Source organism: Lasioglossum baleicum, chromosome 1 (genome assembly GCF_051020765.1).
Source record: "Lasioglossum baleicum chromosome 1, iyLasBale1, whole genome shotgun sequence".
Classification (NCBI taxonomy): domain Eukaryota; kingdom Metazoa; phylum Arthropoda; class Insecta; order Hymenoptera; family Halictidae; genus Lasioglossum; species Lasioglossum baleicum.
Genome location: NC_134929.1, coordinates 15646533 through 15664354, shown reverse-complemented (window position 1 = coordinate 15664354; position 17822 = coordinate 15646533). Strand labels below are relative to the sequence as shown.

At 34.8% G+C, this 17822-nt stretch overlaps 3 protein-coding genes across 8 annotated transcripts in view; 2 read left to right on the top strand and 1 right to left on the bottom strand.

Moving 5' to 3' along the window:
- The window catches only part of Centrocortin (cerebellar degeneration-related protein 2-like), a 115205-nt gene extending 109261 nt beyond the window's left edge, over positions 1-5944 (top strand). For all 3 annotated transcript variants that reach the window (XM_076419935.1, XM_076419925.1, XM_076419921.1), the window contains exons 6-7: positions 384-537; positions 4005-5944. In XM_076419935.1, coding sequence (XP_076276050.1) covers positions 384-537; positions 4005-5243 — 1393 coding nt within the window. In that variant the 3' untranslated portion in view covers positions 5244-5944. The remainder of the gene's footprint in view (positions 1-383; positions 538-4004) is intronic.
- The window catches only part of LOC143206999 (uncharacterized), a 121165-nt gene extending 110603 nt beyond the window's left edge, over positions 1-10562 (bottom strand). For all 4 annotated transcript variants that reach the window (XM_076419960.1, XM_076419978.1, XM_076419987.1 and 1 more), the window contains exons 1-9: positions 10401-10562; positions 9437-9855; positions 9001-9224; positions 8873-8928; positions 8566-8785; positions 8271-8479; positions 6431-8190; positions 6245-6336; positions 5961-6112 (exon numbers count right to left, since the gene is read on the bottom strand). In XM_076419960.1, coding sequence (XP_076276075.1) covers positions 8112-8190; positions 8271-8479; positions 8566-8785; positions 8873-8928; positions 9001-9224; positions 9437-9855; positions 10401-10477 — 1284 coding nt within the window. In that variant the 5' untranslated portion in view covers positions 10478-10562 and the 3' untranslated portion in view covers positions 5961-6112; positions 6245-6336; positions 6431-8111. The remainder of the gene's footprint in view (positions 1-5960; positions 6113-6244; positions 6337-6430; positions 8191-8270; positions 8480-8565; positions 8786-8872; positions 8929-9000; positions 9225-9436; positions 9856-10400) is intronic.
- Positions 10563-11036: 474 nt separating this feature from the next.
- LOC143209199 (sodium/potassium-transporting ATPase subunit beta-like) lies at positions 11037-17362 on the top strand. Its single transcript, XM_076424563.1, has 8 exons — positions 11037-11584; positions 13228-13419; positions 14237-14353; positions 14896-15050; positions 15219-15314; positions 15797-15962; positions 16239-16328; positions 16422-17362. Exons 1-8 carry the CDS (start codon positions 11449-11451, stop codon positions 16427-16429), a joined length of 960 nt encoding a protein of 319 aa, XP_076280678.1. The 5' UTR covers positions 11037-11448; the 3' UTR covers positions 16430-17362.
- The last annotated feature ends 460 nt before the right edge of the window (positions 17363-17822 follow it).

The window sequence follows — 17822 nt, the reverse complement described above, 5'->3', positions numbered from 1 at the left end:
TAGGTGAAATTATAAAACGATGAAAGATATAAAAAATCTAAGAATATTATTATGTTGTTTGCAACGTGAAAAAACTATGACGGGATAAAATGAATTTTTATTTAACTACTGGTTCCCACAATCGACGCAGAATATTTGTATTTTGCATAAAGATCCGAAGTCTACTGATTACAAACGAATCTTTTATTTCATTTGAAAGGAAAGGCATAACATTCGTATTTGTTCGACTTTGTTAAAATCTTCATGACGAGTCTGGCAAGTCTGATTTCAATTTATACAAAACTACTTGGGGAAACGATGTTTACTCTCTCTGCGAGGTTCGAACGTGAACCGATACATTTATTGTTTTCCTCGTACTCATAATACAATTTATATGTTTGCAGGCGGGGGCATTTATGTGGACGATGCTTGCGGGGAATGGAAACAAAAACGCACGACGAAATTTCTGTAATGTTGGATCACGAAGACTGCGACGTCATGAGTATGGCAGAGTCGCTAATTAGCGATAGTCAACGCGACACCGAGTCATTAACGCAGGTAAACTTTTTTGTCTATACTTTTACAGACGTCGTTTCGTCGATCTCTATCCATGCATGAAACGTGTCTCCTCCTCTTAACTCTTTCATCCGTTTCATTGATTTTCCGCTTCTCAAGCTATTTTTGGGTACTTCACACGGAACAGATGCTGTAACTAGTTGTCGGTCTCCAGTATACATATAGTGTATCCCACGAACTCTGTCCATCTTAAATATTTCCTATTTTATTCTTATTTAGTATTCTATTCCTATTTTCATATTATTATGGTATTCTATAATAATATGGGAACATGATACACAAAACTTGCATATCCTCACTTTTTTCAATTTTTAAAAAAATGCTCCTGTTAAAACAATTGCAAGATAGAAAAAAGAATATTTTCTTTAAATGACAACATTTTTAGTAGAGTACAATTATATTTCCACTATAAGCTCCCAAAGACCCATTTTCATCGGTTTGATAGTTCTAGATTTATGATTTAATGAAAAAAAGGTGACAGATGTTTTTACACGTCTGTACAATCAGCAATTTTTAAGATATCAAAAAATCCTTTGAGATTCGTTCATAGGTCACTAAAGACTAAAACACATTTTTTTAACAAAATCCGAAATTTTACTCCGAAAAGTATCCGTTTTCGAGTGGAATGACCCATATTATATGAATAAAAATAATTTATCAAACCTTGTTCCTTCACTGAATTGAAGCAAAGAAATGAGAAAAATAAAAAAAGATCAAGAAATGATATATTGATTTCGACAATAACAAAAACAAGAGCATGGGCACTTCGAGTTTCGAATCATGAAATCCTTCGAGTGTCTCGTGAATGATACTTTTAACAATGGAAGTAATCTACTTTTATTTGCTTTAGGAGAGACTTGCAACAATCATTATGAAATCCAAGGCAAAAAGAGAGACTAAAGAATTTCGTTCCTCATTATGGACAACTATCGCGTGTACTATATGGAAAGCACCATCGTTGATTTTTGTTTTCTTCCACACGATATGGTATATAAAGAACGAGTGCGTCATACCGTTGCTTTTGAAACCATTTCGAATACCGATCTTCATTCTCAGAAAGATCTTTACGATCAGAGAACGCGTAAAATTTCTCTAGGATATTTAGTATATTCCATTTGTGATTAATTGAAATCTAAACTAACAATTAAATTTGAATAAACAATCTACATATATTCGTAACAACTACTATAGTTTATAGTTTTTATTGTATATTAAAGACGTTTTCAACTCGATCTTCTTGACATTATTCCGACATTTTCTAAATTCACAAAATCAGTTCGAGAACATGTCGGAATTATAAACATATAAATACATTAAAAATGATTTAATACGATCGACTAAGGTACGGTGTAAATAAAATACGATGAATTTCATAGAGTTGAACACTTACATTAGTAACAAATAATAACGAATTTAGTTCGACGTGTGTTGAAGAAAATAATGTTAAACTCTCTAACATGAAATAATTTTGACAAAAGAGCAACTGCTCTTTAGGGTCAACGAGTATACAGAGTGTCCCGAGTGGTGGTGCAAGCGTGGAGGGTGATTCTACATGAGAAAATAAGTCGAAAATACGGAATAAATTTTTTTCATTTGACGCTTTGTTTTCGAGAAAGTCGACTTTGATTATCCATCAAGTTTGCATGTTACAACTATAGTAGAGAGGGGATATTTTTTTGCGTTTATCGTGTACGACCTTTTTGCGTTTATAGAGGATTTACTATACATAGTATTTGTAAGAAGTATAATTAGTAGATTATGATTAGGGATGGCGTGAAACTGTTACTTTTACAGGTAATTTTTCACAGTGATTCGTGATTGTCGTGATCGCTTCTAACAACTCATCATCACCATCACTGATATCACACATCACTTCTAATAACCTGACAAGTTACATCGCACTTTTATCAAATTATTAGATTCGTGAGGCTTTCCTCAAACTATCGTTTGCATTTTCTATAACTGTTCAGTAATACATTATTCATAGCATATATATATATACGTAAACATAAAAGACATTGTCTGCACTTTTATACTATTTCAATTAATATTACGATCTCGAAATCTCGAGAGGAAGAATTAATTTTTTTCATTTTTAACACTTGAACTACCGGATGAGTCAAAATGCCTTGCTCCTGATTTGGTCTTTTAGAAATATTAAAATTATAAATATGTTTCTCTAAGATATTTTTTCTCAGAAAATCGAGAGGAAGAATTAATTTTTTTCATTTTTAACACTCGAACTACCGGATGTTCGAACTACCGAAAACTATAAATTTGTTTTTCTGAGAAATTTCGTTTAGCGAACTTCTCTATTGAAGTACATATTCGAACAAAGCTGGTACAAAATCTAAATAATTGCAATTTTGTCATTATTATAAGGCAAATGTATGCCAATTGCATATAGTGCTCGGTAGTTCTATTGTTAAATACTAAAATACGGTACGGAAAAGAAAATTGAATGTTTTTTATTTTTATCATTAAACTCGATTTTCTCCAATACAAGGCGCGAATGAAAAATATTAATTTGATATTTTCGACTTATTTGCTCAAGTAGAATCACCCCCGTCCACGGTTGTACCATAATTACCGGGACACCCTGTATAATAGAAGAGTGTTTTCCAAAGACATAATAAGACTGTTTTAAATAAAAAATCTAGAAAGTAATTATTATATTATATATATCTCGTAATGTAATCGTTCGCTATAGTGGTGTAAAACCTAAGTAAATTGCGTTTGGTGATACCGTTATCTTGTAGAGCTAGTTTTGCTTAGTTAATCGCAAATATTTATAACTTGTTTAATCGACTTGTAACATAACCATATATTGTTTGCGTATCTAGTCGAAATATTTGTTAAAACTCTGTTGTAAGGTGTAAGTGCCAGATTTATATGATCTTAAATAAAGCATATTTTTTCAATAAACACTGTTGCTTTCTCTTATTTAATATCCTATAAATCTGGCGACTCCTTACCTCAAATCCAATTATCCTTGTTTTTCATCACCACTTAAATTTTTATAATTGTACCTGTTCATTCTTGAATAAACACCAATCAGATTCAGCTTAATTTTTTTGCAAATGTTACAAAAATTATCAATCAAATAAGAAAAAATTACATTTTCACATTTCACAACGCGGAATTCACTTCGTTGTATACAAGTGATTCCTATACGTGAAATACAAAGTGGTGTGGAACAACACAGTCACAAACATAAATAATTATAAATTAAAATTGTGAACCTGGCCAAGTGTATGAAAGTCAATCATTTCGACACTGTTGAGTATAATTAAGTATCACATAGGAAAAAGGCAAAAATTTATAGAAGATATCTTTAACCTTATTATTGAAGAGAGAATGAAACCGTATCAGTTATTCAGATGACGTTCTCTATAAATGATTTTGCTCTGTAAGCACGCATACGAAATATAAAAATCTATTGGTTACAGGACTTGAATCACGAAGACAGCAATTCTATCGACTTGAAAAATCCGTACAGAATTCTCGTGGAGAAGTACCAAGCCCTATTAGAAGTCCAAAGACGTCCTACGCCGCGACGGAAGGACGGCGTGCCGCCCATGTCCTTGCAAGAGGAGCTCGAGATGTCGGGCGAGTTCAACAATTTCCAGAACCCATCGTTGGAAGGGGATTTACAACCAGAGTCGGCGAAATCGGTTGTCGGCAACGGTACACGTGCCAAATCGGAGATGTGCGGTAAGAAACCGTTCTCCGCCACCCCGACAGACTTCTCCGAGGCGGAGACCTCGTCTTCCGGGTTCCAGGACGAGACGAGCAACAAGATGACGCAGACCGAGGGAAGGCCTGGCTCGTTCCTTTGTTCCATCGCCGACGGCGAAGACTGCAAGTTTAGCATTTACGACGACAACAGCCCGATCGAGAGCAGGTTCCGTAAAACGCCGGAGTACAGACAAATATTTAGCCAAATATTCAGTGTTCTAAAGCGAGCGGCGGAAGCGAAAGACGAAGGGGAGAAGCTGCCGCTTTTGGACGATTCCACGAGCACAGTCGCCTCGCCACCACAGTCTTCGGCATTGGCTCAGGAGGACCTGCCTAGTGAAACCACGGACGATAACCAGAGCGTTGTGTCCTCTGTCGTTGCCTCTGTTGTGTCCGAGCCCCCGTACAGGATAAAGACCCCGATTTCGATGAACGCAATGAACGAACGACAGAACAACGAGTCTACTCGTCACGAACAGGTGAAACACGAGAAGATCGAAGGCAGGAAGCACGGATACCACTTGGACTATCTGAGCACCAGCATTCACATCTCCAAGAAATCGTCGAGGAAACATTCCAGCAGGAGGGTGTTGCACAACGACCTGCCGGCCACGCCCGACGTGATCCCAACAACAAACCCGAAAATGGCCTCCACGAAGACGAACAGCAGCGGGAAGAAGAAGTTCAGGCCGTTCAACGCTCTCGAACAGAACACCGTGTGCAACGACTTCAGTTACGCGAACAGGACGAAGGAGTCGCCGCGGACTGGCAGACGTACCAACGTGTACACACGCAACAATACCGAGCAGCATAATAACAGTTTCGAGTACAGGGACTACAAGCCGAGCGCCGCGTCGGAAGAAGTCGCCCGCCTGAAACGCTTAGAGATGTCCTACGCGGAAGTCCTCCGGTTGCCAAACAAGTCGAAAACGAGCAATCGTAGAAGTTAAACGATATCCTTCGACTGATACGATCGAGCGTTTTCAGAGACGGATTAAAAGAGAGAGACTTTCATACGTAAAACATAGTCAAGTGAGATTTAGTTCGAAATTTGTTAAGTTTAATCGTCGTGCGGATATATACTTAGAATGGAAAATTAAATTATTTCAGATCGTAAGGTTCAGTATTGGTAATCAGTGCTAATTAAAACGTATTTTGTACATATTTTTTAGTGAAACGACCGTGTGCAGCGTTCTATATACCGGGTACTAAACTATTTTACATTAACTTTTTTTATTCTATTTTGTATTGTAAAATGTATATCTTCTTTTCAAGTGGATGTGTGAGGGTAACAAAGGTACATAAGCAGCGGTTAATATATATCGACAGATGATCCACCTCGTTGGTTAAGCAAGATAAATGGAATCGTGTCTCGCAAATCTGTTCTCTCCCTTCAGAAATTTTCGTGATGATGACGGAATAAAATTATTTATGTGCCATTCATTTCGTCGAATTACAATTGTCAACTAACTGTCAGCTATTTGCTCGCAATTCTCTAGGTAACTTAAAACCTATTTCTGAGAGAACTCGGTGCATGTCAGTAATAACATGTACGATGTATTAGCGTTTATATCTTGTAGTTGCAAACTACAAATATTGTGATCGTATTATACCGAGCAAATAAAATCTTTAGTAGATTCTATCGTAACAACGTCTTTTCCTCTTACCTGCGACACAAATCCTATCCAAACGATTATTGATGTCCCATCATCACTGCTCCCAATGCCATCCGCAAGACAAAGATCTGCTCTTTTTATTCGTATACAGGCTGTATACATGCATCGTCGTGGAATATGTGTAGTAGAGTTTTTTCTATTCACTAAAATAAAATGTGCAGTATTCAGAATTAACCATAATTTAATTCAGTGTAAATTAAGCTGTTGTTTCAATTTATTCATTTGTTTCACAATGACTGCCACTGTCAGTCGATTTTAGGAAAACTGGTACGTACCTTAGAGTGTGCTTGCGTGAGATTCTAATGTTAGAGTGTCGAAGGCGTCCCAGGACATTCTCTCTAGGTGTTAGGCTATTGCACCCTGGCGTCTGTGTGGACATAATATGTAAATATGTTAGTGAGCTTGTGTCATTTGCCATTTTTTAAATATAGGGCTAGGTAGTAGGTAGGTAGGTCGCTTACCTTCTTAGTGTGTCTGTTCATTCTAAGGGGCTGGCTACCGCTTTCTCTTTCGGGTAGGCCGCGATTTGCATGGTAGTCAGTCACTGGAAGAGCTCGAAGTTTCGTCTCGAAGATAAATAATACGAGGCATGACGTTCGAATTGATGCTTCGTGCTCGTGTATCTTTTCGTGGACGCGGACGCGCGCGAATTAGGGTTTCGAAACGTTGCGCACTGCTCCAGTGCTGCGATATGGTTGGATATGGTGCAACTTTTCACGCGCATGCGCGGCCAAAACAGTAACGTATCTACAGAGAGTATATCTCTGCTATGTATATTAGGATAATGAGATAATAGAGTCCTGAGGCAGTTATATTAGCGGGAATATAAAAAGACTCCAGGACGTGCCCTACAAGTTACAAAATATGCACAAATACGCATGTTATAGATTCATTTTTCAGAATCAAATCATATCAATTTTTTAAAATTCTGTGGGATGCTCGAGGTACCCCATTTTATCGAGAATCTTACTATACTGAGGCGGAAATTGCCGCGCATGAGCGTGAAAAGTTGCACCATATCGCAGCACTGACCTGCTCGATTGCACCAGCGGAACGATCGGCTTCTCTCAAAACTTGTGATTCGTTTCGGAAGTCGTCGATCGTTTTCACTGCGAGCACGTTTAAAGTTTTAGTTGTTTGGTGGTCCGCCGAAGAAAAAGAAGAGGCTATATGCCGAAATGGCACCGACAAATTGTCGCTCAAGAGGGCAACTACAATGGCCTCACATCTTCGGATGCGGTTATTTTATTAATACTTTGTCACTGTACTCGTCTGTAGAAATAGTATAATAGTAGTATTATCGATCAGAGCGGAGATGGAAATGGGCACATCCGCGATTTGCAGTAGAGTAGCGAACAAAACCACGCGTGTTGCATATTGCATTAGTCGTTTTTGAACAGAGATGAAAGTTACCATTGCGGAGATAGATTATTGTAGCGTTGCGAATAAAATAGTCGCGAAATCGTTTGCTCTTCGCGTAAAAGTCCCTTTTCCACCGATGAATGTTTTGATTGGTCGGCAAAGCGTGATTAGCAGCAGATAGTATGAAGAAGAGGTACTACTGGGTTTCTTTTTTCCGAGATACTCATTGTCAATAGCAAAATAATTGTTCTTAGGAAATCTTTGAGAAAACTGTCTGTGGGACTTTTTAATTTCTATAATGTTGTATATATGTAGCTCTCAAGTTCTGACCATATATATAAACTGTTGTTAATCTAATAAAAATATTGTACATTCATACATTTTACAGTTCAATTTTCAAGCGAAGCTATTTTTTCCCTTTGTCGACATCTTATTCAAAACGAAGTATTAGAAATTCCTAAATGCTTGTTTTATTGGTGTATATTAAAGGTACAAGAAGCATCTTGTAGTTGCCGTTTACAATTTATATTCATTCGCTATCGTGCTCATCCTCCTTTAACTGCCGAAGCATACTATATTTTATACAAATTAAAGTTGAAATAAGTGATGATCCATTATCTAAAATTCCACAGAGAACGTTTTTCATTTTCTACATGTTAAGTTTTTCTCATACAATTGATTCCAGCTCCCCATGTCCCACATTTATTCCCGTTTAGAAATATTGGAATAAAATTCATTGCCATTACATTTGGCGTTTTTTGACAAAACTGATACATTTGATTAAGAATCGTCGAACAATGCACGGTGCACTGCTCCTAAACTTGGTTGTACGTAACTTGAACTAACGCTCCTTCTGGATCTGTAAACGTACGCGGAAGTAGAAATGATGTTACAGAAATATTTGATATGCACGAATGTAACATCAAATGATATACTCACTCTGTAATAGATCTAACAGCAGGTCCTGTTGGATTATTTTTTGGTCGTGGATTCACTAAGAGACATTTCATAGGATGTCCATCTAACTGCCTATTGTGATAAGTTTCAACAGCTTTAGTGGCATCCTTTAATGTCTTATAAATGACCTCCGCAGTGCCTGGTCGTACTAATCTGGATACTAATAATTCTCCTACATCCTCGAATAATTCCTGAAATAAAAAATATTAATCTTATTTATTTACTTAAACTAATGTCCACAATCTTTCTCCACAAGTCATTAACCCGATAGTAATACCTTAATATCTTCTTGAGTAACATTTGCTTGTAAATTTGACACTACAATTCTATAACCAGTAGACTGTGATGATGAACTAGAAGTAGTTTTGGGTCTAGATAAAACGCCCATAGTACGTGATTTAGTTGGGATTGAATCCAGTCTTGATTTTACCCCCATGTCTCTGTGACTTCTTGAATCATAATACTTTGACTCCATTGGCTCTTCCGCTAGTATGGTACTAAATAATAGCATTAATGTTAGATATTGTACAGAGAAGAAAATTTAACAAAATGCAGATGTTACATGTATAAAGAAAAACATGTACCGTGATTTTGTGCCAAAACTCCAATCATCTTTATATGTAGGGGAGACAGCTTTTGTCTGAAATTAGTATTAATATAGGTACTAACATTATACAAGTGGTTGTGCTAAAATGTCTATAAAAGTATTTACCATTGAAGAGCGTGCGATAACTTTATAATCCCTTACTCTTTCTCGTTCCCTATCGACATCAGGCTTTCTAGAAGGTACGATTCTTGAAACGCTATTACTTGGTGGTTTTACCCATGTATACGGAGATGCAGGTTTAATACTGAACACAGGAGGTGGAGGAGGTGGTGTGGGAGCATACTCGTTATTCACAGTTCTTCGTAAGGGTGCTGCTTCCATTAAATAGTCTAAAACATGCAAACTCATTAAATGATTTCATCAATTATGAATAAACAGCGGATCTTTATGAAAATACACATTTAATAGGTTGAGAATAATATAACAATATTTTTAAATTCTCCGAATGTTTTTACTGTTTCAAATTACACCTATTCATCATAAATGCATAAAATCCGCTGTCCAGTTATGAATCCAACTGTTAAAAACATGTATTTTGTACCATCATTGTAATCCATGCTCATGTCTCCGATGTAATGAGGTTCCACGAGAGGAGGTGGTCTATAGCCAACCGCTCTTGTCGGTGGAGGCATAAAATTGTTTGGAATATTCAGCGGCATGGGATGCGGCATAAGTGGTGGCAATTTATTAGTCGATAACGATAACCTTCCATTACGACCTGTCTTTCGAGAAATTCCAGGCAACGGTGTGTCTACTTTTTTCAATTGCGATGCACGGATTTTGTCTAACTTTAATCTAGCATCGCTTTGCTTTGCAATTTCTGCGAGTTTGTCTCTCGCATCTGTTAGCTTTTCTCGATTCTTTTGTATAATTTTAAAGCGTGCATCTGTAATTACTTGCGAACCCTGTCCCCTTACAGAACCATTAGCACGCGCACCCCTATTGATCCTCCGACGAACACTATATAAGAAATTACAAAATAATGTACTGTTACTTTTAAAAATAACAATTGCATCATCGTAATGTTGTACATATATACAAGTTCTAATAATAGAGGCTACTGTCAAATCTCATTAATGATCAAGCATCAGTCATATTGACAATGTTCAAAATAAATAATATTTGCAAAAAATACATTTCTAATAAACTTTAGCAGTAAATTTTGGAATATTTCGAGCCGTTTGTGATAGCAGTGAAAAAAAAGCGTCATTATGAAAAAATTCGTATCTAAAATATTATAACTTAAGCGAAAACACCCGATTTAAAAGATTTTTATGTTTTCTATAAGACTCTGTTCAAGAAAATCTTCGAATTATTACAAGCGTCAAGGTATTTAAAAAGAACCACCATGATTGAAGTGATATTCTTTTGCAAATATTGTCAGACGAATAGCAAGTAAATTTCGTTAATAACTTTAAGTCGAATTCTTTAAGGTTATAGAGAAATCAATAACATACGAGTCGAAACGACGTAAATCTATTATGAATTTTTGAAAATTGCCTCACCCTCCGCCTTTGCTCCTCATTCCAGGCGTCTTGAACTTCTTAATTATATCATCTAAACTTAGGCCCGCATCAGCCATACCGTAATAATTCGACTATCCGAAACAGACGCGAACCATAAATCGAAAATTACAAACTACTCCATATTCAAAAAGGAGGATTCTCATGTTACGGCACGTCGTCTGACAATGTGAATTGTAAATGCGCTTTGTCGATCTTGTATTTATAAATACGTGTGGAATTATTTTGATTTGTACAAAAATGAAGACAATATACAGTAGTAACACATATTTATATCTAATATTATCATGCTAATATGATCATATATGTTTCAGCAAGCAATATATTTTTTTGCTAAATTACACACTTTACTAAAATTATAAGTAGTATCCAAGTAGTATCTTAACTAACATAATAATTTATTTATTCTACTACAACCACATATACATATATATATATATATAATTATCCTCTGTAGCGTTTTACGCGTTTGCTTCTGAAGAGTCCTGCTTTTAGCACCTTTATTTTAAGGTGCATCCTTATGGGTGCGCAGGAGCGAAACTGATACCACCCTCGGCGTAAATGGGAACTACGAATGAAGATAGAGAGAGTTATAACGGATCTGACTGTAGATTGTAGATCATTGTCTCGATTGAAGTTTATGTTGACAAACACTTCCAGTGTCACGGAAATGTTTATTTTACCTATACCGAGACATGATCAAGTGCACGCGTACCCGGCGAAAATTCAAAGTCGATTTTCTCGGAAACAAAGTCTCACATAAAAAAATTTTATTCTATATTTTCGACTTATTTTTTCATGTAGAATCATCCCCTTTTCGATTATACCACCAGTTACCGAACACCTTGTATAATATGTATTGGTACCTGTAAATCTATAGAAAGTGTCTTTCGTAGCACAAAGAATACATGCATATATCGAGATGAATTGTTCATGGAATTTTGATTTGTACTAACTAACTTCAAAACGTATGAAATTACTAAAACCATCTTCCAATTTTTGACTTGAATTTACGAAACTACATTTTAACATGGCCATATTACACGACGACCTCTATTACGAAAGTCGACAACCTCGGCCTGATTTAGGGCCTTTTAAAAATTTCCTGCGGTTCATTTGGAATAATGAACGAAAAGCATTTCTCGACAGAACAGCTAAAGAATGGGGTAATATAAATTGCGTTTCATCACAATTTTCAGATTAATTTTATGTTGATAATGTCTCTGTATTTCTTATCACTAAAGTTTTCGGTTTAGAGTATGTTTAGATATTGTGGAAAATCTTTATAAAAACGTATAAATTGAATATAAATAGACAGCAATAGGTATAGTAACGTTAAGCAATATATTTATCAATTCAATGATATCCAGTTTGTTTATATTACCCTACATTTCTATACTTTTAAATAGTATAATAACACGATATATGTTTATCAAACAAGCATGTATAATATAATGTTTGACATGTTTATTATACTGCGATAAGAGATACATAATTTAGAATCGATTTTCTTGATAACACAGGTTCATATTATTGTTTATACAATGTATATGTACAAGATATGATAACACACGCTATACAGTGTGTCCCAAAAATGCTGTACTCCTTTGAAAGGAGTGATTCCTGAGATCATTGAATTAACTCTTTCCTTTGCGAAAATATTCTCCGTGGCTTTGTTCTGGAGTTATTAATGAAAAACATGGACCAATCAGGGCGCGGCTATAGCGGACGTATTCTGGCATTGGCCTAACCGGAGTTTTTCGTTCGCTCAGGAATCACTTTTCAAGGAGGTACACATTTTTGGGACACCATGTATATTGTGTAAAAAAAATAATTGTTTGTTTATTTTGATTTTTTCTATAGCATTATCTATTTGTTTGTTATGGGATTAATTGTTAATATACTTTAAACTCAGTTTAAGAATATTTTGGTATAAGTATAAATATACATATGTACACAGGGTGATTCACGACAAACAGGCCACCTAAATAGCTCCGTTAGGATTAGAGATAGTAGGAAATGTTAGAGAGAAAAGTTGTACTGTTAAAGGGAGCAAATATGGTGATATAAAAAAATGTTCCGATTGTAGTCGTTTTCAAGGTCTTTTGAAGGTCATCGATGATTTTTAAATAGCACCATATATTTTTAACTTCACAGTGTTGTAGCTGATGTCAAGACGAGTTCAATGATGTGGTACACTATGACCTTCAAATGACCTTGATCTTCGAAAATTAAAGTTTTACCTTCAGATCAGGCTCAAGGTCACGTTATTATACATATCTGAATGTATTTTTCGATCAATTACCCGATGCAATAAAATAAAAATGTAGTTATGTATCAGAAAACATCGATGACCTTGATAACTCCGAAAAAAATGACCTTTGGAAAAAAATATTCTTGCCAGATATTTGGTCCATTGATGATATGCACATTACGTAACAAATATTTTTTGCATCACAATAGCCTAAAGAGATGGACCGCGCAAAGGAACGCCAATTTTCGAAAATCAAGGTCATTTGAAGGTCATAGTGTACCACATCATTGAACTCGTCTTGACATCAGCTACAACACTGTGAAGTTAAAAATATATGGTGCTATTTAAAAATCATCGATGACCTTCAAAAGACCTTGAAAACGACTACAATCGGAACATTTTTATATCATCATATTTGCCCCCTTTAACAGTACAACTTTTCTCTGTAACATTTCCTTCTATCTCTAATCCTAACGGAGCTATTTAGGTGGCCTGTTTGTTGTGAATCACCCGGTATAGTTTATTATTGACACATAACATTTTTTCACACTTTAGTACAGTTAATAATATTCTACATATGTTTCTTCTCCGTGTTGGGAGCAATATTCGCGATACAAATGAAGATCAGTGTAAATTTTGCTTCTCAGTTAGACAAACCATATTTTCAATATTTTGACCCGTCTAATCAGCCTATAACCCGATCAAATTTTCCACTTTTCCGTTCACCTTCGAAATTTGGTAGTCCAGGTAAGCGAAACATATTATCAAGAAAGTAAATCATTACTTGATACAGTAATGTCCCATTCTAAGTCAATTCTCGGTTCTGTGTTGTGACATAGATCGGAACGGGACACTATTGTTTTGTGGCTTCGTCGACCGCGCCGAACGTAGAAAAGAATAGAAAGAATTAGTCTAGAATTTTGCAAATTAACGGACCTACAGCTACAGCCCCTCGGGTAGCTAGAGCATCTCGGCCCCTCGTGGGATATGTTCCTCAGTCAGTGGAATGGGTGGGCGAGTTGACATAGACCGGTGTCCTCTGTCGGACTTAGAATGAGACTTTACTGTAATACTTTCTATCTCTTCAGTGTATGGGTCTGTGATATCCATTAAATTAATTTTTACTGTTTTAATTTTCTATAAATTATCTTGGAATTTCCCAATAAATTCTTGTTTTACTAGCAGTTTTATGCAATATAACAACAATAATATTATGTACTATGTAAAAGCTCTGATTTTTTAGAAGAAATATCAACCGAAAAGTAGATGCAGTGAAGCCTCGATCTAAGAAAAACTCTCGGGTCTGTGTGTTAAATCTGTTTCTTAAATCCTGTGGTTCTACTATTTGCTTCTTGGCCCCTCGCGGGGTATGCTCCACAGTGAAGGGGATATTCGCTTTTCTTAGATCCTACGGTTTCCGTTTCCTTAGATCAAGGCTTTACTATACTTTGGATCTGTGCACTGACGAGTTAAACAAATTTCTGCGAAGTAACTATCGCGTACTTTTGTTCCGCATATTTTGAATGAAGTTCGTGGCAAATGTAACACGTTAATTGTTTTTAAGGAATTGCGTTTAAACCGACAAGCATTTCAGCAGTTTCGCCCATCATATCAGTGAGTCACTCAAACATCAAAGCTCGACCAAAAAGATATATTCAAGCCCTGAACGATTTTCTGGAAGGTATTTGAGATATTTATAATTTTAGATATTCCAATCCAATATTACTAAAAAGTTTTCTTTGAACCAGTTATGGTTAACACTAACCGTATCACGACCGGTCAATTGACCGGTTTCGCATTTTTATTTTATAATCATCAAATTATTAAATTAATAGAACTCATTGGAGATTCATTGTTAAGCTTACACAAATGATAAGTTATGATAACTGGTATCTTTGATAACACCTATTTAATTCACATATCAAGAGATTAAGTATCACGTCGATCACTTATCGGCGAGATTAATCATTGATCAGGTTTAGATATTCTGTTTATCTTGTTCAAATAAACCGAGTTTTATTAATATTTTTAAAATGGAAAATTTTTCCTCCCTAGTTTCGGTTTTATAAATTAAACTACTTTGATTTTGTGGAATCTTTTTGGAGTTGATATTAATTTAGGAAACTCTGTGTAACAAGTATTCTTGTTGTTTCTTTTATTTTTATTCATTTTACGAAAACCGTATGAATAAGGAAACTATGAAATATTAATTTTCCATTTTAGAGTACAGTAAAAACGTATCGAAATATGACGTCAATTGTCAAAACAATTTCTACAAGCCGTGTTACTTCAACATAAAGAGTCTCGGACCCTGTAGCAAGTATCCATATGGATATTCCAATCCGTTGCAACCTTGTGTCCTTATTAAATTCAATAAGGTAATTTTAGAATATTTACAATATATTTTTAGAATATACATATTCGTAATATGTATAATATTACATAATATATTAGAATAATAAGATAATAAATTCAATAAGGTAATTTCAGAATATTCACAATATTTATTTAGAATTACATTTACATCATAATTAAATGTATTGCAGCGGTTCGATTGGGTGCCTCATCATTTTAATCAATCGTCAGTTTTACCGGAAAATATTCCAAATAATTTGAAAAAGATAATACAAACGTCGCAGAAGGTACGTTGACACAACTAAATATCTTTGCAAATGTGTTTTCATGATAAAATGGTAGATTTTGGAATAGAAAAATTATGAGTATGGTTAAACTTCACCTTACGGGTCTAAAACTTTTGGACTTCTTAAAATATAATCTTGTAAATTTTGATGAGAAGATGCCGAAAATCCAAGTTATGCAAGTGACCAACCTTCTCGCGGCTTCGCACATTAGACAATGTCCGAGTACATACCAATATGGCGGCGCCCTTACCTGTCAAAAAGCTTAAAATCGCTCAACTTTACACACACACACACAGAACTTTTGAACCAGTGAATTCCTAACATTAAAACTTGGATTTTTCGGCATACCCTCGTCAAAATTTACAGGATTATATTTTAAGAAGACCAAAATTTTTGGTCTCATAAAGTGAAGTTTAGCCATAAATGAAATCAAATTTTATAATGAGATAAAATAGATCTTGTGCAAGGTAATGTCATTGTAGTTTTACATTTGGCTATCGTGCGATGGAGCGAACAATGTCGATAAAGAGCACATTGGAGACATAGAATATATTCCAAGTCCTGGATTTCCAGTTGAATATTTCCCGTTTATTGGACAGCCAGACTATCTCTCTCCCATTGTTGCGTTGCATTTCAAAAGTCTGACACGTAAGACAAATTTATATTAGTCAAACAATGTACTTTATAATTAGACAACGGATTTAATTTAAAACAGTAAGAACATTTGGAAGAATTTAAAAATCGACCTATTACAATTTCTATTTCACTCCAGTTTGACGCAATTTAGGTCGAAAATTTTTATTTTGCATCAAGATCCGTTATCTATTTATAATTAAATCATTTTCGTATAGCATATAACATATATAGCATATAACAACTTTTGAAAATACAATCACTACATACGCTACGTTTCTGACATTGCAGCAAATAGACTGGTTACCGTTGAATGTAATTTATGGGCTTTCAATATCGAACAGCGATCACGTTTTTCATTAGAATTCCAAATAATAATAGGTAATATGTCCATCTTGGAAAGATAATAGCTTTTGAAAATTTTATTATTCAATTGATGCCTAAAATACTTGAATAATTATCTTATTATTACAGATGATTGAATTTAGAATTTGGTTTATCGGTTTGAAGAGTTCAATGATGGAATACCCCGGGTTGATTTGTTTTGAAAGCATTGAATGCACTTATTTGGATGTGCAATTAAAGAGAAGAATTAAATTAGTTATATTAATGTTTATATTAATTCATTAATATTGTGAGAGTTTATGTTCTATATATTTGTCGACTAGTTTACAAACATTAGTGTATTAAGGCTAATTTTATGTATATAGTATTGTTTTTATTGGCTTTTCCTCGGGGTTTTATTTCTAGAGGGGGTGTCCCAAAAATGTTGTACTTCCTTGAAAGGGACGATCCCTGAGATCATTTGAAGCAATTTATAAAATATATAAAATATAGTATATATAATATGTATAATATATATATATAAATATAAACTTAAATATAAATAAACATTATTATATATATTTATATATATATTTAAGTTATTGTTTATTCATATTCATATTTAAAGTCCTACTTATTGTTAGTTCCTGTGTTTTGTAAATATGCCCAATGAATAGTCTATTAGTGAATACAGGATTATTTATTTTGGGCTGAATAAAAGTTCTGGCTAACACTGTTAAATCATTTATGCTATTCATATTTTAATAAAAGTGTAAAGCGGGAACAGATTTCCTCGTCGTAAATCTCTAATTCCTATAGTAAAGCCCGAGACGTTTATTCTGAAGAGTAACGGATTACATAAAATCATTCGGTAAATAATCATCTTCCTTAGAATGCCTGACATCCAATTTACAGTAAAGCGCGATGTTCGGCGCGTTTATACATCGTGACAAGAAACATGCGAAATAATGTAACCTTGAGCGTTTCCGATCCATGCGGCAGTTGCATGCACAATCTTCGAGATAAAATCTGATAGCTCCATGAACTTAATTCGGCTTATGCTACGGTGCATTATGCCACATTAATTTGATAATTGAAGCACTAAATCGGTTGATAAATGAGTATTTAAATAATTCATGTTGCCGCAGGGGAGTTTGCTGTTAGAGAAATGCGAATAGGAAATATCATGGTCATTTTTGTTACACATGAAAACAATCAAAAAATGTTCATATAAACGGGCGTACTAGGTGATCTTGTTTTCGAGTTAGAAGTTTTTGGTTGTAATAGATTCTATCGAAAGAAGAAACCGGTTGAACTACTTTCACTTAGAATTGTTCGTATATTAGGTAGAATATTCATGAATTTTTTGTATTTTTTTGATGAGCATGATGTGAGTAAAAATCAATTTTGTTTGTGGGCACTTTTGGCCATCTTATCCATCTATAAATTAAATTATTTAAAAAATACAAAATATATTTCAGTATACTTTTTTGCAAAATCCTGAAGTCGTAGACAAATTTGAAATCAGCGTGACAAAATCTACTGGCAAAA

Bases quoted from the DNA above. Each gene is read 5' to 3' on its own strand.
- LOC143209199 (XM_076424563.1), top strand. From the start codon at position 11,449: ATGGCCATATTACACGACGACCTCTATTACGAAAGTCGACAACCTCGG. The intron at 15,315-15,796 runs GTACGTTGACAC...ATGTCATTGTAG, and splicing joins TAATACAAACGTCGCAGAAG to TTTTACATTTGGCTATCGTG. The intron at 15,963-16,238 runs GTAAGACAAATT...CTGACATTGCAG, and splicing joins GCATTTCAAAAGTCTGACAC to CAAATAGACTGGTTACCGTT.